Below are 24,854 nucleotides of genomic sequence, written 5' to 3' on the forward strand. Positions count from 1 at the left end.
GCAAATAAATTCTTAAAAAAATCAGACAATGTGATTTTCTGGATTTTTTTTTTCATTTTGTCTCTTATAGCTGGTTTACCTATGATGAAAATTACAGGCCTCTCTCGTCTTTTCAAGTGGGAGAACTTGCACAACTGGTGGCTGACTAAATAGTTTTTTGCCCCACTGTATAAACACTTAACTAACACTTAACAATAAGAGTACACTAATTAACGATTTCTCATGATTAACAAAGACAGTAATAAACATGAATGAACAGTTTATTAACAGTTAACCAATGGTCTAGTTTTCATTTAATAATGGTATTCATGTTCACTAAGGTATTCATTCATACATAATTAAATATGGTGAACCCTAACACTACATCTAAACCTATCCCAAGCTAATGCTATAAATAATGCTTGATTCTGAATGAACTCATGTTAGTTAATGGCTAATTGCTTTATCCTTTAAGCAAAGAGTAACCAAATATAATTAATTACCAGATATAATAATTGGTCTTACTATTTGTATCTCCTTGTCAGCAAACATGGGGTTTGGCAGTTGAGGGTGAGAAAAGATTGCAGTAGGTAATTTAGTCAACACCGTTTATTATACAAATCTCTATTATAACTCTGTACTGCTCACGGAGCTCATAAGAAACGATACAAGATCACATAGATAAGAGTGACCAATAAATAGAAAAAATAAATACAGTTAGAAATAAACAATTACTCCCTCACCATCACCAATCATTCATTCATTTTGGAATTTCACATTGCTCATTAAAATAAGACAATCATTTCCTGCCACATACACTTGGGCAGGAAACACAACCTTTCCAGGACACAAGAAGCACACAAATGAATCTAAATGGATATGTGCAAAAAAAAGTATAAAATGATGGCGTACCATAATTGGGTACATGGCGGAAGTGCACCGAGCGTAAGGGGAACCGGGCGCACCTGGACCCTGGGCTACCAGAGCAACCTCCGGGTTACCAGAGCAACCACCTGGTTACCAGAGCAACCACCTGGTTACCAGAGCAACCACCTGGTTACCAGAGCAACCACCTGCTCCCCCTCGATCGGTTACAATGGCCTACTCACTTGAATTTCCCACTCAAAACATGGAAATTAAAGCAAAGCGTTTTATTCCTTTGCCACAATCTTATGAACATGGTTTCAAAGAAAAGATGATATGAAACGGGAGAATATTAGCAGCATTCCCGTATCCTACTTTCACCTTTACGCGAAAACCACCGGGGAGGATTAACAGAACAAAATAAAACCGGGGAGTTCCTTCCAATAGACCTAATCCATTGTTTTGTTCTCTAAAAGATGAACTTCAAAGTGGAATGTAAAAAAAGGACATGCATAGAGTGGAATAGCATAAGAAAGTGTGCAGCAGCGCAAAACATAAGAGGAGAGGAGATGCACTAGTATTGCTTATGTGGAGAACATCCCTCTCCGAGGTTTCCCTCCGATTCCATTAAGAACTTTCCTTCTATTTAGTTAAAAAGCAACAAAATAAACCCAACAATCACAGCGGGTCCATTCTAGTGCCATCAACTACAATGTCTAACTGTTTAGGAAAACCAAAAAAATAAAAGACGTAAACGCCCTTTTTCTAATGAAGTAACTCTCCGTCGAGAGTTCAAACGAGACTCACCGATCACACAACCACCATTTTCTCCCCCCCTTTAGTTCAGATAGACACCCCGTAAATTCCCATTGAACCAAATAAGGCTCACACAGTCCCATATAATCCAGTACAGTCCCCTGAAATGTGTGATTTGTGTGTTTTGTGTTACAGTAACTCGGCTTCGTCGTTGTCGTCTTCGGATCCAGAGGGCCCTTGTCTGACCTCCTCGTACCACTTGTTGGTGAGAGTCTTCATCTGGATACGGCCGTGCAACAGATCCTGGGGGACACGCACACGCACACACACACACACACACACACACACACACACACACACGCACACGCACACGCAGTAAGGCACGGTGATGCAGGGGCATGTGGAACACACTCGTACGCGCGGCACCGCGGATCCTGGGATCATGCAGCTCAAAGAGCTGTAGGTGTTTGAAACTTAAGACCAGGACGTTTACATTAAAGCAGAGTCATGCTCCTATCAATAGCTATGGATATTTTAATCAGATCCTATAGGTATAACAGTTGTGATTATTTGAACAATAGGTTGACGAACAAACAATAATTAATTGAAACATTTACATAGTAAACCAATATTCCCCTAGCATCTACAGTATGCTTCCCCTCACTGCCTGCTGTGGCAGACAACAAACCAATTGACACTTTTATCTCGCCCCCAATAGCTCTCAGGCCACGCCTCCAGCCCAACCAATGAGCTTCCTTCACCAGAACCGCAAGCAGGGTCCCAGAGGTGGGGTTGACCCCAATCTCCACCAATGGCATAGCAGGGGGCTCAACCCCTGGGGGGTGGCTCATTGGAAAGGCCCATTAACAGTATTGTACGGCATTCTCTGCACGTAGACACAGACACCCCCACCCACCATCACCACCTACTGTATGGCATTCTCTGCACGTAGACACAGACACCCCCACCCACCACCACCACCTACTGTATGGCATTCTCTGCACGTAGACACAGACACCCCCACCCACCACCACCACCTACTGTATGGCATTCTCTGCACGTACAGCCACCCCCACCCACCACCACCACCTACTGTATGGCATTCTCTGCACGTAGACACAGACACCCCCACCCACCACCACCTACCTCCTGGGTGAGTCTGCGCGTGAAGAAGGGGTTGAGGTACTTTGCGTCCAGCCACATGAAGCCCTTCAGATCCTGTCTCTGGTAGATGTGCGTCTCGTACTCCTCCTCCGTCAGCTCCGAGATGTGCTCCGACTCCAACGCGTTGCCCTGATTGGAAGGGGAGGGAGAAGAGGAAAAACAAAGGAGAGTGGCAATCCGAGAACATGGGGAGAAGAGGCAAAGGCAAGAGATACAGAGGCGGGGTGGGGGAAGAGAGAGGGATAGATGTATGTTTAATGGTGCAATGTTGGGCTTTGAAGACGAAGGAGTTCAAACAAAGTGCACTGATAGTAAAGACTATGTGATTAAAGACTGGGCACAGTGTCGCTGGCGTTTCATGTGGTTCAATCTGGATCCTTAAGATCCCAAGTAGCTGTGAAGCTCGTAGATGGCCAGAGCCTTTCGGCTTTCCTCTAGCGGTTTTGCCTACAGAACCAGTGACAAACTTGAGTTTGAAAAAGTTTTTGCACTTTATGCACTGCAGATCTAATAGAACGGGAGTGACCGTCACCCCCCCAAACCTTCAGTTACACTCTGTGTTGCGGATGAGTTGATCAAAGCTGACACGTTCTGGTGGCTTAAGGGCCAACCTGACAGCACTAGTGTGCGAGTGAGTGAGTGAGTGAGTGCGTGTGTGTGAGTGTGTGCGCATGTGTGTGAGAGTGTGTGTGGGTGCACATGCAGCTGTGTATGGCTGCGGTCGTGCGTGCCGGCGGCTGTGTGCGCTCAAACATCGACCATTGAACCCCAGAGCGGCTCTGTTCCTCACCATCTTCTCCGTCTTGCTGAGGGTCACGTCCTTCTTGCTCTTCCTGCGTGACTGGCTCTCCTCGATGTCCATCATGCGGATAAGGGGCATGGTGCCTCCCCCAAGGATCAGGATGGTGAAGAGGACGATGATGATGGTGGTGGTCCCGATCAACTGCCGCTTCTCCAAAGGCTCGAGGCCCAGGTGGAGGCTCAGGGCGTAAGGGATGGCCCCGCGAAGACCTGTGATATGAGACGACAATAAGATAAGGGGCCATGTTGGTGCAATTCGCCATTGAAAAGGTTGGAGGCTGACGTCATGTGACAAAGGACGTACAGGGTCCTTCGTCGTGGACCTGTTTAAAGACATGTACAGCTCGGGCTGCCCCTTAAATCGCATATTAATTAAAAAATAGAGATTTCGGGTGATGCAATTAAGAATCGTGAAGGTCACATTTGCATTTCTTAACAGAAAAAAGGGCAGCAATTATAAAAGCAGAATACACTTTGCATGCCGTTATTTCAAATGGAAAGCAGTTGCTTTGTTCAAATAGTTTTTTTTCATAAACCGCCGGCACATAAGAATATTAACTGAATACCGACAATGAATAACAAACAGTCACAATAGTGGGGCAAAATAGTCGCCATGATGGTTTTTGTCCAACTGGCTTACCGCTGAACCACATGATGAACATCATCTTAGGACTGATCTTGGTTTCCCTGAAGAAGTTGAGCAGGAACGACAGAGGGAAGATGTTCACGGCTCGCCCCAGGAGCACCAGGAACTTGGGAGAGAACGTTTGGCCTCAGTCACACTCAGGGTCACACAGAGTTAAGGGAACAACGTTTAAGGTGGGGGAATGTAGCATGTGGCGGGAGTCCTCACTATGCACCAGATGACGAAGGAGAATTCAAAGTTGTGCGGGAAGCTGAAGATGGAGAGGCCGAGGAACGCAAACACGCACGTCTCTGTAGGCGGGGAGAAAACAAAGACAATTTGGAAGAAAGGAAGGATTATTCCGACGTTTTTCTCAAGAAGAGGTACTTGCAAAAGGAAGGATTGCAAAAAACAATCAAACGATAAATCTTCCCAACGAATGACAAAAATCCCGGGTGAGCCCAAGCCACTGTTTAGAATAGAACAGAATTCTCTTTGTCATAGCATAGTAGTGATATTTAAATGTCATCCATACGGTGCGATTCAAAACAACACTTTTTTTATATACAAGAAAGGTAGAAAATATATGTTTCTCACTGAACTAAGAGTTTGCATCATCCCTTTAACGTTCAGGTTCCCCCCCAGACAGTAGGTGACACCAGGGTGACTCACCACACATGAAGGCCACGGAGCGCAGAGTCTGCTGCATCAGGATCTGGGTCACCGGGGACAGGTTGTGATGAGTGTAGTGAGACATGACGATCCCAGAGAACAGGATGGACATGATGCCTGCGGCCAGGGGAAAAAAGACAGTAACAAAGAACTCCAAAAATGCTGATTTTATGCATCAGGAACGGCATCAGTTTTGGTGTTGATCACATGGGTGTTACCCACCAGATAGTTTGATGCCTTCTGCCAGGCCGTAGGGAAGGTAAGCGAAAATGATCATCACGGCAAACTCCAGGGAAGGAGTCTTCCTGAGGTCAAAGTGTTTGAGACACTGGTCCACAAGTTAAGGTGTCAAAACATGGGTGCAGATCCCAGCAATTAGACACACAATGATTATCCATCCATTTCAAAATGTGCAATGGTTTAGGTGTAACACCTAAACCATTCACTACACCAGGAGGTGTAGTGAAAACCAGGAGGTATAGTGAAAAGGTTTGAAAATGGTGGGCCATAATTCATTTTCTAGGCACATAGCAATCATTTTCATAGTATGACTAGATGTCATAGCAAACACTTTCAGTTGCCTGACTAGTTCAGTTGAGCCTTTAATATACAATATTTCTCCTGGAATATTGGTGTTTCTTAATATCTTTAAAGACTTGGATGCCAAACCCTGGCACTATATAAAACATCAAGATGACCTGATTTACCATTTGGCACACAAAGCCGCCACCACACACACACACACACACACACACACACACACACACACACACACACACACACACACACACACACACACACACACACACACACACACACACACACATACAGTATGGATACAAAGGCAGAGATGAGTCCTGTCAGAGTGCCCAGGGCGGCGGAACCAAAGAACATCTTGAGGAAGTAGCCTAGCGCCTGCACAAACGTCTGCCAGCCCGAAACCGTGGCGCTGTTGGACTGGGAGAAGAAACCTTCGGCTGTACTGAAAAAGAAAAACACAGGCACATGCCAGGAGAAAAGTTAGACCTTAGACGTACGGAGAAAGTGCCTTCATTCAGAGGGCACCTTTATGCACGTGTTGCTGCAATACAGTGGTCCGCCTCTAGATGGAGCGGTTGCTGAGGCCTTCGAGGACAACCGAGCTGACCGCATAATCACACAACGGTTAACCTTTTGTCGGCTAGCCCTGCGCGGATCGCGTGACTGACATGGCCAGGTTAGGCGAGGCGTCTTGTCCCGGAAGGCCATTGGAAATGAGGCGATAACAGCTGACAAAGTGCAAGGGTGCTTGTGAATGAGCCGGCCTTTTAATAATTCATCCCCGTTTGTCCTGTTCAGGGGTGGGACACCTGAGAGGTTGATCACATTAGGGCAGGTGTGAAGAAGACAGGGTGGGGAAAAAAATGGACAGGATGACAGGTGACACACATAAAAAAACATCAGACCCGCCAGGTCTCAGCCAAACGTGTTTCTCGGGAGTCTCTGTGTTGCAATCACGTAGCGAAATTATTTTCTTAATCAAAACCTGTCAAAAGTGCCATGAATGAATGTGCCTAGCCCCGTGAAACAGATAGCGGGAAGGTAACACGGCCAAGGATCGGGCGCGACTAGAGTTCCGTTGAGCAACATCCGAGATAACGACGGGAAACAATCTGATTTGGTGGTGAAAATTTAGTGCAGGTGAGGAACGCCTGCTGGTGTCGTCAGCGTCGTACGTGATTCATCGCCCTCCTCTCCCTTCTAGGTTGCTGTCACTCACGGGAATGATGGAAAGAGAGACGATGACGAATAAAGACAGAGATACAGGAGAAGATAAGCTACATAGAAGAGTGTGAGAAAGAAAGAAAGGGAAGGAGAGAGCTTAATGGCACATTTCCACCGGAGGATGTGGGTCGGTTCAGTCTGCAAAGGTGCGTTTCCACCGCCAAAAGTGGGCGTGATCCTGAGCCGTATTGAACCGTACTCGTCTCACAGTTCTCCTCTGTTGGGGTACCGAGACGCCTGAAAGGGTGCTGGCAAGTTCGAGCTGCACACGCCGTCCGTTGATTGGTCGACAGAATCGCACTTCCGTGCGACAGGGGGATAATAAGAGACAAACGCATTACCCGCAAGGTATTTCTGGACAACGGCGAAAGCTTTGTTTACTGAAGAAAATGTCGCGCAAAAGTTTGCCGTCCTTCTTGGACGTCCTACATTGTTGCTCTTTGTTGATTGTGCGCGTTCTTCTTTTTATGTGGATTTGTTAGCAGGTTACAGTGTCGGGCTGCTATGAGGTCACGATGCTTATGTAGCTGCCGCGGCTATCGCCGTACTGCATAAACCCTGCCCTACCATAAGGGTACAGTCGGCGGTGGAACTGAGCTGGGATTTACCGCACCCTCACTACTGGGCTTAGGCGTGCTGGTTCCGAAGCGTACCTGCCACTTTAGAGATATTGAATAAGTGACTTTGCACTATGAATGGTTATTGGATCTATTAGTTGTGTCTGTGCAGCCCTCAGAAATCCTCAATAATAGAGTTTGATTAGTTGTTTCAGAGTAGTCTGAGGTTATACAAACTAATTGCATCAATATGATCTAAAATTGAGGATAATAACGAGATATACTAGAAGTCCTACAAATAACCTAACTGTGTGTTTGTGCGTTCTTGTGCGCGTGTGTGGAACCCAAGTTGATTGATGACATTGTCTATGTTGAGATGTTAATCAGCAATGACCTTTGTTTAATTCACCTCTCGCGATGTAGACGCGTAACCACGCGATGTAGACGCGTGGTTGGTTGGACATTCAGTGACATCCATAATATTCTTAACAGGTGTATGGCAGAAACCATAGCAGTATTTTTTGTCCGACACAGGTAAGCGCATACAAACAGCCCTGGCTAGGTAGCTTCCTCGAATAGCGCCCACAAAGGAAGAAATCCACAAGCTTAGATTCTGTGTTAACAAGCCACTGCGCTGGCTCACGGACTTGGGAGACTAAAGCGACTCATTAAAATTATGGCGTTTTAGGCAGTGGGATAATTCTGAATTCTGATTCAGAACAATCTTCCATGGATCACTTCCATGGAAGTGCTCAGTTTTTGGATGTAAGAATGTACATAGACGGGAAGGTCAACTGAACACAAATCTATCTAAAATAACATTTAACATACAACAGTACTAACTTCTTGCCTCTCAGTCTCTGTCTGGGACCGTCAGCATGGGCAGTGGACGGTAAACACTGAATGTATATGCTATGTTAAAGTTAAGATAGAAAAAAACACACCCTCCTAAACTTACTGTTGCGACTTATTGAAATGTTGCTCTGAATTCAAAATTCTGAATTATAACACTGCCTATAACGCAGCATCCAAGTTTGCACTAAATTGTAACTACCTCAGTCTCTCAGTCTGTGAGCATGTGCTCACATGTGAACACAGAATCTAAAGTGGTGGATTTGTTAGTTTGTGGGCACTAGAGGGTCTGGAGAAGGCTACCTAGCCAGTTTGGGCAAATTACAGATATGGGCGCAGCTTCAAACTTGTTTGGGATATTATGGGTGTCAATTCAGGGCCAACTGCCCAATTTCAGAATGTGTAATCAACTCATGTGAGAGTTGAGTTGAACAAATATCAAAGCTCATTTACATCTCGTCATAGACAATGTCGACAAATAACCTGGGGCTTCAAAAGTAGAGTAGATGAAGAAGGAGTAGGAAGAGGAGAAGAAGGTGAAGACGGAGTCAGAAGAGGATGAGGAGGCGCAGGTGAAGAAGGAGGAGGGAGAAGTAGGAGGGAGGAGGAGGAGGAGGAGGAGGAGGAAGAAGAGGAGGAGGGTGGAGGAGGAGGAAGGAGGCTGGGGCGAGGCCTACTTGGTGAGGACGATGGACACAGCGTCGTTGAGGATGCTCTCGCCAAACACCAGCATGTTGAGCACCGGGTCCACATTCAGGGCGTTGAAGATGGCGATGGTGGCCACAGGATCCACGGCGGAGATCAGTGACCCGAAGGCAAAGCTACGGCGAACACACAGACAAAAGACAGAAGGACTTTGCTATGGAGTAGGCTTTTAGTGAAACATCAAAGAGACTTGGCAAAAGGATGTACACTACACTCATATGTTTGTGGATATTTTTGGATTCAGCAGTCCTATGTTATAGCACAACTACCGGGTGGTGACGAAACTGAAAGGGGCGGAGTGGCCAGTCTACATTGAATTAACTATTTGACATGATAGGTCAGATATTAATCAAAAAAAGGGAAATGCCCCGATGTGAGCTTGTCAGCTACATATTTTAGATGTTTAACCTAAAACCCAATTAAAGGATAACTAAAAAAAGAAATAGACAAACGGAAAAGATGAAATGACTAATGCGATTTTTGGTCAACTATAGCATGGTATTCACAAACTGCTCTAGCGAGGACACTTTTTAAATTGTAACCATTATCGGTACCCTACTTGGAAACTATGACCTGTTATTGTACAGACTAAATACTAATTATGAAACTTTCCAGGAAACATCTACCAGCACAATACATGGCAGTAAAGGCCACCGCTGCACCTCCTACGCTGTCTGTTTCAATCCGGAGGACTGGTTATATTTAAACAATTAGGTCATTTGTCGTGATTGGCAGTTTACTTGCTTATGATTCATGAAACATGGGTGCGTCTTCAACATTCAAAAAGCCAGTATGGTTATCATGGTGCACCATAAAAACTCACCTGTCCGTCATGCTCATCTTGTAGATCACGTCGGCCTTGGAGAGAAATGTATTGGGGGGGGGGGGGGGGGCTTTGAGTTCCACATAGACACCATCACAGAGGAGCACAGACACAGCTCAGGTGCAAAGACATCTCATAGCAAGAATTATTCTCAAATGAAAACAAAACTGCATATCTAAAAGGGCCGATTGACACTGAAACAGACACTGGAAACGCCTGTTAAATCATTGCTCTGTATTGGGGAAGTGCATTTCTGCTGCACTGGAGAAGGGCCGCATAGGGATTGGGAAACAGGGGAGGAACGCAGCCCGACCTAGTGACACTCCCAGGGGTTAATGCGTGAATCACAACCACGCCTGATGATATCCCACTTCTAAACGATATTACAATACATGCTGCCCACACACCTGTCCAAGGAAGTAGATGCCTCCTCCAACAATGAAGGCAGAAATCGCTGTGCCGATCACAGCAAAGAGGCAGATGGAGCCAATGTTCTGAAAGAAGTTGCCCTGGACAAACATGAACGCGTTATCATACATAAGGGTTGTATGATAACGCGATGAGTTCAGGGTTGTCATCTGAACTCATCTGAACATCCGGCCGGCCAGTGAGTGCAGGTCGGAAAAGCACTGCTGGCCTGGCTCGTTCTCACAAGAGTACTTTACTGTTAGATAACAAAAATAGGTCTAGCTGCAGAGCAAAGGGTTGTACTATAACTTACATACTTTATCTTTAAATTTTAACCCAGGATTGGACAGAAAGTGTTGTTTCATTAAACTTTGGCTCTATATTCTGGCTGAGTCAGTATTTACAATATATTTATTACTTTTTATAAATCGGTGAACCATTCGGTTCAAGCGCTCACGCCATGTACTCACATGGCGTGGCGCTTGACACAGCGGAACACTAGCCCGGCTTACAGATACTCGATAAACGCAAGGCAAAATGATGAAGCAACAACAGGGAGAAGTGTTCACCGAGGGGGTTCTATGAAAGGAATGCAAATCATGAACAGATAACAGCGATACACAATGAGATGAGGCCGATGTGTGTGTTCCCTTCAGCGGCTCGCTGTGCTCTCAGGTTAAGAACAGGTGGAGTCACTTGGTTGGATGCAAAACCGGTTAATCGAGCTTCATAGGAAATGAAAAAATGGTTTCTGCGGTCGGGAAGACCAGGGAGTAGGTCACGTTAACAAGAGGTCAAAGAAAATTGTTCATGAACGAGTCGTTTTTGAAAAATACAGGAAAAACTCGACTTACAGCACGGCGCACATCACAAAAGTCTCCAGTGGCTCAGTCAGCGCACCGTCGCACACTGCTAGGAAACAAGATTTAAACACACCTTATGCAAAGAGTATCCCGACTCAAAGATGATTGGCGGCAGGAGCAGGAGGAAGAACATGTTGGGTCTGAACATTTCCTCTTCCTTTTAAAAGACAAAGAGACAAAAGGAGCATGGGGTTAGGCCTGGCACACCTGTACAACAGAACCAGGTGCATCGCACGGTCTAAAGGGACCAAGCTAATGCTTGGGGATGAATGGTCACATGGTCACAAGGGCCACTTTTGTTTTACAAATTATATTTTATTTAAAGCACAATTAATTCCAGAACTTTAGGTTGCTCAGGGTTAATCGCATTAAGAGGTCAGAGAACACACCATTATGTTTTAAATTGCCCTTAAAATGAGGAGCACATGTTTCTATATTTCTAGTGGTTGAACTTATTTTTAATAGCTTGTAGTGGAAGAATAACAACTATAACCACACCATGTTCAGTAGATTAGAAGAAACTTCAAATGACACACGTGCACGCACACGGGCGCATGCACACGCAGCAAATAATGTAATCATTGTTGGTGCTCAGCTAAAGGGACTGGCGTAGGCATCATGTGTCACTTCATTACACTCGTGCTGCGAGTGTATCTGTCCATGCTGATGGATCATGTGGTACGTTACGCCGAAAGTGAAATCTCTCAGGCTTTTTTGACCATTAATGGAGGATGCTAAAATAAATGTGGTTAAAATGGATGCGGGTGGGAATGTGTGACCTCCCCTGTGATGTACTGTATATGAGAACAGGGGACTCTGTGAGAGCTTCCTCCCATACGGTTTTAGTTCCTTATTTTGCTGTATGCGCCAGGGCAGGTTATTCATGTGAGAATAAGAGTAAGGCAAGGGGGTGGGGCTGCTCTGTGAGCATAGGGGCATAGGGGGATTCAGGTCAGGGCGAAGAATGTCAAAACAGCTTTGTTTCAAATATTTATGTCTTATATTTAATTATTAACAAAATATGACAGAGAAATATAATATTTTACAATCAAAATCCACAAAAAAATGTGTTCACCAAGGATAGATCATAAATGATGTCAATTTCTGGCGTCAATGTTTTCTTTGTAAAACCAAACGTTACATTAATCGAAGGTATAGCCAGAGTCGCCGATCCCATGAGTAAAGGTAAAGTACACAATGTCGGAAATGCTCAAACTCGATTAAATAATCTGTATCTGCCGGATTTAAACAAAATGTTCTTCCTAAATGCCCTGTTTAGTATAAGGAAGGAAAACCTCAGGTTGCACGAACATTTAATCGGCTGTGACATTTGATTCACTATTTATGACATGCCAAATAGGTGAGTGCGAGTAAGCAGAATATTGTAGTGATGGGGTTACACAGTTTAAGCTTTGACAACTACTGCATAATGTTTCAGTGTCTTGTAGGAGTTAGTTGTGATTGTTCAGTGTTGTTCACTTGTTGGTTATTATTCCTATTTAGGTTGTTGTGAAATTAAGCACTGAACCAGAATTGACAGCGATGTTTTGGTTGTCAAGGCCGGTTCATCTTCAGTAAGGCTAAACCTCGCATTCTTGCTGACGACTCAAAAGACTCTGCACGTACCATTGTGTCTTACCAGGTCGCCATAGCATAATCAGTCAGTCCCTCCAGAAAAACGCGATTATGCGATCGCATAATTCAACGCATAATCAGCCAAAGTCCGCATATTCATGCGGGGGCCGCATTTTTTCAAATATGCCGCACTTTCACCGCATAAATTGCCGATTTCCACGCATAATATGCGGGGCATAATATGCATAAAATTGCATAAATATGCCGCATATTTCATTGCATTTTTTAAGAAAACATGCCCCATAATCAAGGATTTTTGGCCGCAACAATCACAAAAAAACGCCGCATTTTTCTGGAGGGACTGATCAGTGGGCGTCAGACTAGATTCACAGCCCCTTGTTCTGATAGTTGCACAGATAACTTCAAACTCGACCACTCGTACTTTCACAGGGTTGTATATAAACGGTGTCAGGGCAAGGAAGAGTTTTTTTAAATGCCTAAATGAGGTGGACAGACACGAGGTGAAGGATGGAGAACGTTGGGGTAGGAGGACTGGGGTCGGGTGGGGATGGCGTTCATTTGAGTTATTTTTATTTGGTCTAAGGAAAGAGCTTCATGAACCTTTGATCTTTAAACACCGTAACAATGAGGAGCTATCAGAAATTAATATTGGCTTTTAAAAATTGGTCGGAAAATACAAATTTTTGGGAGCAGAACCAGTCAATTGATCCTTCAAGTCCTTCATTTGAAGTACAATTGCAATTGCCTGGTAATAAAATTAAGTTTGTTAATAGGGTTTCATCTACTTTACATTTTCATTAATCATATAAATAACCGCAACATTAATATATATGTATGTCAAATAAGGCAAAACAGACTCATAGCCTTAACTGTACGCGGACCGCTCATGTTTACTGTCATGCGAAAAGCCCTGTTCTGAGCCAGAACAGCATGAGGGAAAAGTACCCGAGACACTTTCGGGTTATCACTTTCCTATCTGACATTTAGCTCTGAAGCCCTAGGTGAAGTGAAAGGGCAGTGTTGAATATGCACGATACGCGGAGGGAACGGAGAACAGACGAGGTTGTTAGAGAGCCGGCCATGCGTGCAGCACAGCTCTCGACAGACACAGATGCACTCCTGCACGCATCCCTGCACATGTTTAACAGGAACATGCTTAGCAATGTGTGTTTGCACCGACACATGAATAAACGCACAGCGTTCGGCCAACAGAAGGGTCGTTTTGAGTGCCTTAAAACGAGGTCGGAGAAGCGACACGATGTAAAGTAATCACGAGTCGTTTCATGTTTAAACCCCCGCCTGACTATTCCCTTGCGACGATTATGAATTATTTCATGAGCATGAACATCAGGTATCGCTCCAGGTAACCAGTGAAGACCAACGTAGCACATGAACGAGCAAGGATGCACACAAGGGAAACACTGTGTATAGCTGATGCTGCTCAATACCAGCCAGAATACATAAATAAAACACATTTACAAAAATGTAATAAAAAACAAAACTACATTGTGTTTACTCCGTTTGTGTTTTTTTGTGTGTTTCTTGTTAGGGGAGGGACCAAAATGAGCAGAATGCATGTTAGAGAGAAACGTTGATGGAGACAGCCCAGGAGTAAACTCCCTGCAGCCCCCGTGCAGCTGCTGACACACAGCAGTGACATAACCGCTTGGGAAAAAGCCCCCTGAAACCACAATTAAAATCACTTTCCCCTGCCCCCACCCCCTGTGTGTGTGTGTGTGTGTGTGTGTGTGTGTGTGTGTGTGTCTAACTGTCTATTGGGCACAGGGGGATTTTATTAAAAACCTTTCGCTGCTCCGGTGCGCTTGAACAGATACAGGAATACCAGAGGGGAATGGTGGGCTCCGCAGAAGCAGTACACAGGCACAAACACACATTTTTAATCAGTCATGAGCACAAAGGTGGGGGGGGGGGGGGGGGGGGGGGGGGAATCGAGGGAGAGGTGGGCCGTATAACCTATGTTTATGTTTCAGAGAGGTGGGAGTGGAGCAGAGAGAGTGATTTGGCAGCAAATTAGAGTGAAAACAGGGCAGTTGGCAGAGAGAGCTCCCTCATGACAGGATGTGGTCGCCGAGAGGGGTGGGGGATTTTTTTGTGGACTGTGTGGCTAGTCCTGGAACGTCCTCCACATCTGTAGAGTGGGCCGACCGAAGGCTAGCAGCACCAGATGAAGGTCGGGGTTAAAGAATAACCCCAAGACCCAAGGATATATACGGCTGGGCGAGAGGCTGAGTGAGAGGGTGAGTAAGTGAGATGGGGAGGGTGAGTGAGAGGGTAGGGTGAGTGAGTGAATGAGTGAGTGAGACGGATGCCATCTACAAACTTGCTCCATGCTGAACTAGCAGGTGAGTGAGTGGGTGAAACACGCACTGTGTTTGAATACGTACAGTAAACGCCTCAGGCAAATGTGACACACAAACAATGGGAAAGGGTTTGTGGTAGGAAAGGATAATATTGACAATCTCTCTGAACAGTTTACACTGCTCTTTGCTCCCAGGTGCCTTCCAATAACACAACCGTTTTTGTAGGGACCGCAATTATGCATTACACTTTGACATGGTTCTTACACACCGCCAACCCTCACGATTGATATGCATACCACGATGGGACTGACCCATTTACGGTAAATAAGAGGTGAAATTAATTATAGATAAGTGTTGCGGTTGCGGTGCCAGTTCACAAGGCAGAGCCAACCATCACTAGAGGCACCTGGGCGTAAGTACGCCCCGATAAACCAGCACGGGCCCTGGTGGTGGAGGTGTAAAGGGGGGGGGGGGGGGAGAACCCGACTCTGGTTACTGGGACAGATGACTCAGCAACACCCAGGGGCCCCCAGAGCCGTCGGACAATGGGGCCCCTGTCTGGCGGAAACAACTACATAACCTCCCCATCTCTCTATTGCTCACTTGCCGTCTCGCTGACTGGCAGAGAACAAGGAATGTTAATTAAAGGCTGTGAGAATCAGGAGGGAAAAAAATAAATAGAGGAGGCCTCACATGCAGAACAAGAAGCGCGCTTGAAGGGTAGAAGTTGTTTCACTATGGAGAGGTAAGCTATGGACAAAAGCTTGGGGCCTGGGAACAACTATATAAAGTCATGGCTGGATAAACAATGATATTTTGTTTGATTATGATGCTATGCAAACAGGTTTACAAGGATTTGCAAGCTAAATCTCATCAAGATATCGAAGACAGGCTCGACCACACCTCATTCTGACCAGGAACTGTGGATTAGGCAAACCACACAGCTCCCCAGAATGTAAAGCCTGTTCTAATATCACAGAAGTAATGTCTCTCTTAACAGATAAGCAAAGCAAAACTAAGTAAGCTAAACTACTAGGGGTGTTGCGATTCACTGGTACAAATCGGTAGCCGGTTGGATTAACATAGATGCGACTACATCCATACGTTGGCCCCTGAATCGATTTAAAATGACCAAGAATCGGTCGATGCACCGATTTAAATGTTGCAAATCGGTTGAGTGAAGCTTTAGCCTGATATCAACACAGCACTGTAAACTCAAACATTCCGATTCCATATGGATCCGAAAATTGGAATTCAAGGAAGTGGGCGGATCTGTGTGTGTGTTTGTGCGTGCACATACGTCTGCGTCTCACAAGTAGGTGACAACCATCCAGAGTTGTGAGAAGGGAAATATCGACAAAAGCTTCGCTATTTGTAATTGTGTAGGACAGCAAGTAGTTCTAAAATTATACATCTGTTTTCCATTTTTTCCCCATGCCATAAAGAAACAAATATAAAAATCGAAGATTCCATGGTCCCCCATATATATATATATTTGAAAGTAGGCAATGGCTCATTTGTAAAAAAAACAATATTATATATAATAAATCGCTCTAAAAAAAAAGAATTCGACCAAACAAAGCGCTCATCATTTGCAAAAATGACTACTACTAAAAAATATTCAGACCAATCAAATAGTTTCATATTTAATTGTATCGTCCCTGAATCGTATTGTAGCGCATGTTTCTAGACACATATCGGATCGTCCTATAATAGAGATGCACACTCCTAAAAACTACCATACCTTCCAATTGGCCAGTTCCTTAAACTCTATTATTTTGATGAAGCCTCCCATTACGATTCCTAGAAAACGGGAAAGGACAAGAAAAAGGACATTTATTAACATGTATTCAGCCGTAACACAGCACTCACAATGAACTTCAAATTAATGAATGAGCTGTTATTTACAAGCTACTTTTTATATGCAATAAATTACAATTAAGAACAAAGATTGTTACAGTTGGCAACTACATTCAACAACAAGGTATTAACTGCTGTGGGCCAGGTATTAAGCAATCCTTTTACCTAGAACACCATTCTCCTTTTACCTAGAAACACTTTCTCAATTTACGTCAAACAAATGGCATTTAAGACAGGTCACAGAAAACACTCAACAATCTCCCCTGACATTCCAGCGTTATTTAGAAAGATTTTAACAAAAGAATGAGACAATATCAACATAGGGGCAGAGCTGAAAGCACATTGGTGCGTTTGAAACTTCTGGTCGTATTGTTCCTCTAGATTAGGGACCGAATACAGAAGAGCTTTTGTCTCCCCTGGGTTGAAAGCAAGGTATTTAGCTCTATCTCGTTACACAACTCATTAGAAATTAAAATGCTTCGAAACGGAGGCCGTGAAACACAAGGCGCATGTCATGGGCCTGAAAAAAAACCCCAGAGAGAACCAATCTGTGTCTCAGAAGGTTGGAAGCTTCACAAGCCCCCCGCCGACATAGAGGTGGGCTTAGAGAGAATGAGCAGGATGTCAGAGAGAGATAGAGGGAGGAAGACAAGAGGAATGGCAGTCGCTGCTGGATTGTAATAAACCGTGTGGTTAGCTGTCTTTAGCAGTGGTCCTCTCTTCTATGCTAGAAGCGACGAGCCCTGCCTGGTATACATCATGCCGGACAGGCTGAAGGAAGGGGAAGGGGGGACTGTTGGGGTCAGGGCCAAGGCCTGGCGGTGGGTTCGAGTGATCGTCACTTTTCATGCAGAAATTGCTTGTGGGAACGTAAAAAAAGAGGAAACTAAATAAATTTCCCCAGAAGACATGACATTAGATGGGGAAAAAAAGCGAAAGAGGAAGAAACAACAAAAAGTCAATTTTAATCATGTTTAACACAACCCCCTCTTTTTTGCCAGACTATGCTGGTGGTCTACAGCGGCACGGGCCCAGTTCACAGTCGGCTTCAACACACGTCTCAAGACTATCGATCTCACGTGGACAGCCTTAAGTGTGTCAGTTCACACCTGCCATTAGAATGTGTCTCCACACGCATCCCGAGGAAGAAGAAGAAAAATAAAAATAAATCATAACAATACAGACCAAGTCGTTTCATTAGCATATCAAATTTCCCAAGATGGTTGACCCACCCTTAATATATCTCCATGGGCTTTTGAAATGTTTAGACGTGGTGGACAAAGTCGGCTTAAGGATCTGATTATTTGGATTTACTAAATATGACGGCGTTGGCATGCAAATGACCACATACTTCTGCTTAAGCAGCGGCTGTCAGTTGAGCAGGCTGTCTGTCAATGTGGCCAAGGGTACATTTGCTTAAACACTGCTAAAATAAGGAAATTTAGAAAAAAAGCATTTTGTACTTAAAGCTGTCTACTCGTGATCGGATAACCCAAGATGTGAATAGGGTCATAGGTCGGACCCAATATGGACAAAATGCTTTTCAACCACAAACAGAAAGGAGGGAAATTAACGTTAAATAAGAGAACTGCTCATACCAGTTCTGTAAGAAAGCACAATGGTCGCAATGTCAACTATGGTTACTATATTAAATATGAGCCTATCTCATTCTGAGTTCATCCAATGTGTATTAATAAGGTCAGTTGGTCAGTGTGTTGTGGTGTGTGTGTGTGTGTGTGTGTGTGTGTGTGTGTGTGTGTGTGTGTTCAGTTTAACATTATTGCCCCAAAAAAGGGAACTTGTCTTGCAGTCAGGTACACATAAAAAACACAATATACACAAGGACACACGACAAAGAGATAGACACAGGCTAATATAAGTTTAACAACTGTCATACTTATCTAGTCATCAGATTCAAATACATTTACAGGTATGTGCAAAGAATTGTGCAAATTGAGCAAACGAATTGCACTTGGGATGTCCTATTAGACTTAGAAAGAGGGACTCTTAGTCGCCGGCCTGAGGGAAGGGCCTCAAATAAACAATGAAGGGGGTGATTTTTACAGTCCAATATAGCCATTGCTTTCTGAGTAACCTGCTTCTCATAAGTGTTCAGCAAGGATACTTGTGGACAGCCAATCAACTTCCCAGCCACCTTCACAATATGGCTGAGGTTGTTTTTGTCCCCAAGGCTGATGACCCCATACCAGGCAATAAAAGAAAAAGTGAGAACAGATTTTATAAAAGATTTATAAAATAAAGACAACATAACCTTATCGACATTGAAGGAGTTAAGCTTCTGAAGGTAGCACAATCGTTCTTGCCTCTTCTTGCAAATAGTATCAGTATTGACGTCAAATTTGAGTTTATTGTCTAACATTGTTCCCAGATATTTATACTGGTCAACCATCTCTATGCAGTTTCCATTTATGTATGTAGGTGGTGGAGAACAAGATTGGTTTCTTCTAAAATCAATGGCCATATATTTTGTCTTTGAGATGTTAAGCTGAAGAAAAGACTTGTCACACCAACTGACAAACTCATCAACCACTGGCCCATGCTGAGATTCATGTTTATGCAGTAAACTAACAATAACTGTGTCATCAGCTGTGTGTGTGTGTGTGTGTGTGTGTGTGTGTGTGTGTGTGTGTGTGTGTGTGTGTGTGTGTGTGTGTGTGTGTGTGTGTGTGATGTCAAGATTAATACTTACCAATGGAAACAACGGCCACACTCTCTGGCAGGAAATTTAGCTTGAATTTAATAAGCAGATGCACCAATATGATGCAGATACCTACAAAACAAGAATGCAAACCACAGCATTACGATACTATTAAATGTTATAAAGCTCTTTTCTGCTTTAGTATCTACTAACTGTGCGTTCACACCAAAAGCGAATTGCGCTGCAAAGACGCTTTGGTCGCTCATAAAGTGTCGCTGCGAATATTACTGTTCGCTTTTGTCGCTCAAGTCGCTCATGACGTACAATTCAATTTTGCAGACGCATTTAAAGGAGCCGTATGCTTTTAGTACAGACAGCCATATCAAAGAGTGAAGAGCTTCGACAGCAAGTAGGACAGTGATTCCCGTCCAATATATATATATATATGCGTCGGCAAATCATGATCTGCACTCATTCGTCGCTCACTCAAACAAATTGACATTGGCGCACATGGCTAATTTGCATACGTGCACAGGACTGGCTGGCTCCGCAAGGCAAATAATGGAACATATTTATCTATCTATCTATCAACGGGTGTCTAGTTTTAATGTGATGTATTTTGTGTATGTCCAGTCATACTTGTCTCCCTTGTTCTGTGTGGACTTGTAGGCTACTGTCCTGTGTGAGCCGAATCAATCCTCTATTAAACTGCATTGAAGTGACACGTTTGTTCCGTGCATTATTCATTTGCATTATTGCATTATTATGCGTGCATTATTCCTTTGCACAACGTATTGTTCCCTTGCACAACGTATGTATTTTCAATATTTGAAAACGATATCGTCCCATTCAGAGCAAGGAAGATTAGTATGCTAGAATCTCGGTTGGCAGGCATGTATCTCGCCTATTTTACAATAATCTGAAACGTTCTATTAACTAACTAATATTAACTAATTATTAACTCACACACCAGACCAACCAACCACGCGTGACACCTCCGCCCAGGCCAGAGCCTTTTTGTTGCGATCTCTGAAATGAAAAAGGCTCGGATCGTACAAAAGTTGGGTGCCCAGCTACAGCCGCGATTCATTTTTCAGTCGACATTTTGTACAGTCAGTAGGAACCAAAAAAGTAGGTAGGAACCAAAGTGCCAGTGTTCGGTGTTCCCTGGGATCCACGCAAGCGAAGAACGTCTACATTCCAATTGGCTGTCAGTGTTTTGCCACTGAAACACGTCATAGTAATTTGCATAAAGTTCAGCCGTCTTTAACTTTTTTTGGTCGCTCTGGTTGCTCATCTTTGGCCGCTGGCAGCGTTTGACGCTTGTGTCGCTTTAGTCGCTCTTGGCCATAGAAAGTGAATGACTTCCGGTGATTTGGCAGCTCAATTCGCTTTTGGTGTGAACACAGAGTAAGAGCTACACAATGAATGACATTTGTGTTTTGTTTGTTCTCCATCGTTACCAGATATCCATGGGTGTCAAGTTGCGAAGACAGCTTGAAATGCAGATGAATCACCTGCATTTAGCATTAAGGTTCAATCCTCCAAATAAGTACTACGTTACTATTTAGTAAAACTTAGTATTGTATCATAATAGAGAGAAAGAGTTCAGGCAGTATATTAAAGAGATAGATTAGATTAGGTATAAGGTTAGAAAGGCTAATGGGTTGGGCATTATTCTAGGCTGGGCTCAGGATACAAGATTGGTGAAGTTCTGGGTAATTAAACGGGTGTGTGTGGGCAGCCCCTCTTATTCTGCTCTACTTAGTGGCCACATGTAAAGGGATATGTTTATTGTGTCTGTTTGGGTTCCTCTCAAACCCCACCTCCGCTGGCACAGTACCAACACCCAAAAACCCCAACAGGCCAAATCAATCATGTTTCCTCGTATCCCGAACTCTGAACTTGACACTACCCAAAGCTTTTGGTCATTTGTGAGGGAGGCTGTCGTGTTTATTCACTGGTAAATGGAGAACTCTGTCATGTGGCTCGGCTTCCTCGTCTTTACCACTCCGATGTGTGCGGTGCCATTTTAGTGCTCGAGCCTTCCTGAGTGCAGCAGCCACAGTAAGCAGATTTATTGTGGTTTTGAGGGTTTTTAAACTTCACTGTGTCCAAAGAAAATAGTGGTCCTGTTGCTTTGGTAAGCAGGAGTATCATATTCCAATAAAACAGTATGTTGCATTGTATAGTAAGCAAGTTAGTAAGTAAGTAAAGTAATAATGATAAATTCTGCTGACCAAATCAACAGGAGACAAGTGGTTCAATACTATACACCATGATGCTACAAGTTCCCGCTCAATCTCATATCAAGGCTACCACCGGCCAACACAGCTCAGGCGAGTTTGTTGTGTCACTTTGGGACAGTCCCAACAAAACATTACCAAATTGTTTCCAAATTTGAAATGTGAGTGTATATGTGTGTAATTATGTCCTATTGTGCCTTTTTGGCACAGAAACCCTAGAATGTGGATGAGTCACTGATTATTACTGCTGTCTGGTTGCATCACTGCCTGGTATGGTAGTTGCTCCGCCCTCAACCAAAAGGCTCTTCAGAGGGTGGTCAACACTGCCCAATATGTCACAGGCAGGGATCTACCAGCCATCCTAGATATCTACTCCAGAGGATGTCTGAGCAAGGCCCAGAAGTTAATTAAGGATCCTGGCCAACCCAGCCACAGTGTTTTCTCCACTCGTCTAACCCTATGATGGTGTATGGGGTCATCAACAGAACATAATGTGAGTTGCGTTTCCGGCAGAGGACCGTTAGATAGGTAAACCCCAATACTAAATTGTAGGCTGAAACCAGAAATATACCTGGTCAATTGCCCTCTCCAAGAACGGATATAGGGCCCTATCTTGCATCCGGCGCAATTTACTTAATCAGTGGCGCATGTGTCATTGCTAGTTTGCAACTGGCGCAGAGCGTTCTTTTCACTCCTGCGCCATGCGTCGGTAAATTAGGGAATGATCTTGCGCCCAAAGGGGCGCTTCGGCAAAAGGAGGAGGCGTGTTCTGGCGCAAACATTCCCTGGTGCTATTTTGCAAACCAGGAAATACCTGGTTTAAAGTCAGTGGCGCGTTGTTCAGATGCTATTTTAAGGGCGCATGCATAAAGTTGCTTTTGCACCTCGCGCATACACTTTGCTTCTCTCATCTACCTAGCCACATATTCTTGGTGAATTATTTGGGAAAGAACAGCTGATACAGCGGTAATAAGTTGTACTTTTAAATCAATGCATCTGCAAACACCGTACAGCAAACACATATTTTCTTGACACAGACATCGTGTACATGCCAATAACTTTTAGGATTGATGAGTATTTGATCGTGAGAAAACATTGTTTTACCGCGAGTGAGTGTTAAAAAGAATGAATGAATGCGGGCGCGCGTGTGTGTATGTGTACAAGAATTAATGAATGCGGGCGTGCGTGTGTGCGTCCACCTGTTTAAACACACGCAAACTAAACACGTGACGCAGAATACAGTCCATGGCAATGTATATTAATGGGGGACACATGCATATTAGGAACACAAGCCGATAACGATAATGCATACAATACTGATAAGAAACAATGTTTATAATGTATTGCGTATATCATTAAATATAACCAGTTACTTACTTAGTAGTGCTGACCTCACTACATGATATGATATGTTATATCATATAAGTTTTCTTTGCCGAAATTTATTTGAGGACTCAGTATTTCTGAAGTTGTGGAAGAAAACCTTATTCCATGTGTTAATCAGGCCATATTATTTGGCCATAAACTGAGCCATTTGAAGTTTGAAATTCATTTGCATCTGTCTCATCGGAGACTGCAGACGCGCTGTCAAAATATCAACTCGTCAGATTCAAATGCGCTCATGGCTCTTAAAGGGGATGAGAGCTGGCACTCTCATTGGTTTATTGCACGTTACGCCCAAACCACACCTACGGGTAATTAGGCTACTTCAGACCAACCCTTTTTAGATTTGCGCCGGGCGCAAGAGTCATTTTTGCGCCGGTAAACTAGCGACATCGCCATAGAACCGCCCACAAAGCTACTTGCGCTTGGCGCTTCTCACTTGCGTTTCAGACGTTACAATAGGGCCCATAGAGTTAGACCTGTTGTCTGCAAACTATGGGTTTTCAGGGGGTGTGACAATGTATTGGTTACTTTACTGCACCAAATAGTTGGTGGGTCAAGGTGATAAAGTGCACCATGTCTTTCAGCTATTGAGTTGACTCTCGTAGAAAGTTTAACAACACATCAAGAGCAGCCTGTTCAAGAGGCTGGTATACTACTCACCAATTACCAGCAGACTAAAGAATATAGTCATTCCACTGGACTGTTCCTCCTCTTGGGCCTTCACCCCGGTCTGCACGGGCAACATGTTCTTAGGGGTTGGGGGTCGAGCAGGCGTTGTGGGCCGGGTGGCCAGTGCTTCCAAATGCTGGGTTCCATCGCTGTTATTATATGTGTAATTGGACTTGCTGTAAAGGGACATGTGTTAGGATTTGTATTGAAGTCACCACCTCATGTAAACAGTAGCTGCTAGTTGCTACATGATAACTATTTCTTAAGGATCTGAAAGCAGATCAGACTATCGGCCAATGTTATAAGATACTCGGTTATACATTAGCTATCATTCGTCATTCTGGCTGTTAACGACTATGACAGTGGTCGAAGTATTCTATCAGATACGTAAATAGTTAAACTTTCCGTACTGTGGATCGCTTATATCCTGTATTGTTTCCTCATGGAGAATGTCATTTCCCAGTTCTTCTCTCGTTTCAAGTGTTTCCTGGAGGTCCGAAGGGTCTTCTCTCTGAACTCCATCCAGGAGACATACGCGTGGATTTAGAGACAGTAGCAAAAGCAATACTAAACTATTAAAGTGGGAATCATGCATCCTTAAATTAACGCGTTGAAACAAAAATATGGGCTAGTTATATTTTGCATGTAAGACTTCAAATTCCATTTCGACCAGTCAGTGTAGTCGTGTTTCTATAGTCAAGACAAATACTTCCTGGTTACGATTTGTGGGGGTTGTAGTCCTACATTATATGAGCCGTATATAGAGAATCCATAAATCATATATAAGTGCCCATCCAATGATGGTTAAAATTATTCATTTTTTTTCAGTAAGTAATTATGAATTTAATTCTCGCAACATAGTTACACGTATATTTCGGGAACCCGTTATACCTATTTTAGTACTTCAATACCCATAGCTGCCTATAATACCTTCAAGACCCATTGCTTTGTGGGTAATGTTGTTTCTAGTATGCCTCTTAATTGCCCGCAGCAGAGATGTATAGAAAAATGGTTTTCACTGCAAGGGTATTTATTTTGTGGACTACTTTCCGCATTTCCACACCTCCATACATAATGATACATATAACAGTCACATGCATTGTGAAAATATCACATTCATAAAGGTATGACACAATACGCCAAGTAACCATGCAATAATTTGTGATTTGGATAGAATCTCACAGCTATCTATCTATATGCTGACCTCAAACACACACACCGACACACCGACACACACAAACACACACACACACACGCACGCACGCACGCACGCACCCACACACA

At 43.9% G+C, this 24,854-nt stretch overlaps 1 protein-coding gene across 1 annotated transcript; it reads right to left on the reverse strand.

The window, feature by feature from the left end:
* Nucleotides 1–467: 467 nt before the first annotated feature.
* slc9a8 (solute carrier family 9 member 8) lies at nucleotides 468–24,257 on the reverse strand. Its single transcript, XM_079741355.1, has 16 exons — nucleotides 23,981–24,257; nucleotides 23,562–23,746; nucleotides 19,321–19,401; nucleotides 16,495–16,553; nucleotides 10,907–10,990; nucleotides 9,970–10,071; nucleotides 9,563–9,597; nucleotides 8,712–8,855; nucleotides 5,702–5,843; nucleotides 5,084–5,189; nucleotides 4,862–4,978; nucleotides 4,418–4,500; nucleotides 4,205–4,316; nucleotides 3,554–3,774; nucleotides 2,746–2,892; nucleotides 468–1,902 (listed from the first exon to the last, which is right to left on the reverse strand). Exons 1-16 carry the CDS (start codon nucleotides 24,163–24,165, stop codon nucleotides 1,789–1,791), a joined length of 1,917 nt encoding a protein of 638 aa, XP_079597481.1. The 5' UTR covers nucleotides 24,166–24,257; the 3' UTR covers nucleotides 468–1,788.
* Nucleotides 24,258–24,854: the final 597 nt, after the last annotated feature.

Source organism: Pollachius pollachius, assembly GCF_949987615.1.
Source record: "Pollachius pollachius genome assembly, chromosome: 8".
Taxonomy (NCBI): domain Eukaryota; kingdom Metazoa; phylum Chordata; class Actinopteri; order Gadiformes; family Gadidae; genus Pollachius; species Pollachius pollachius.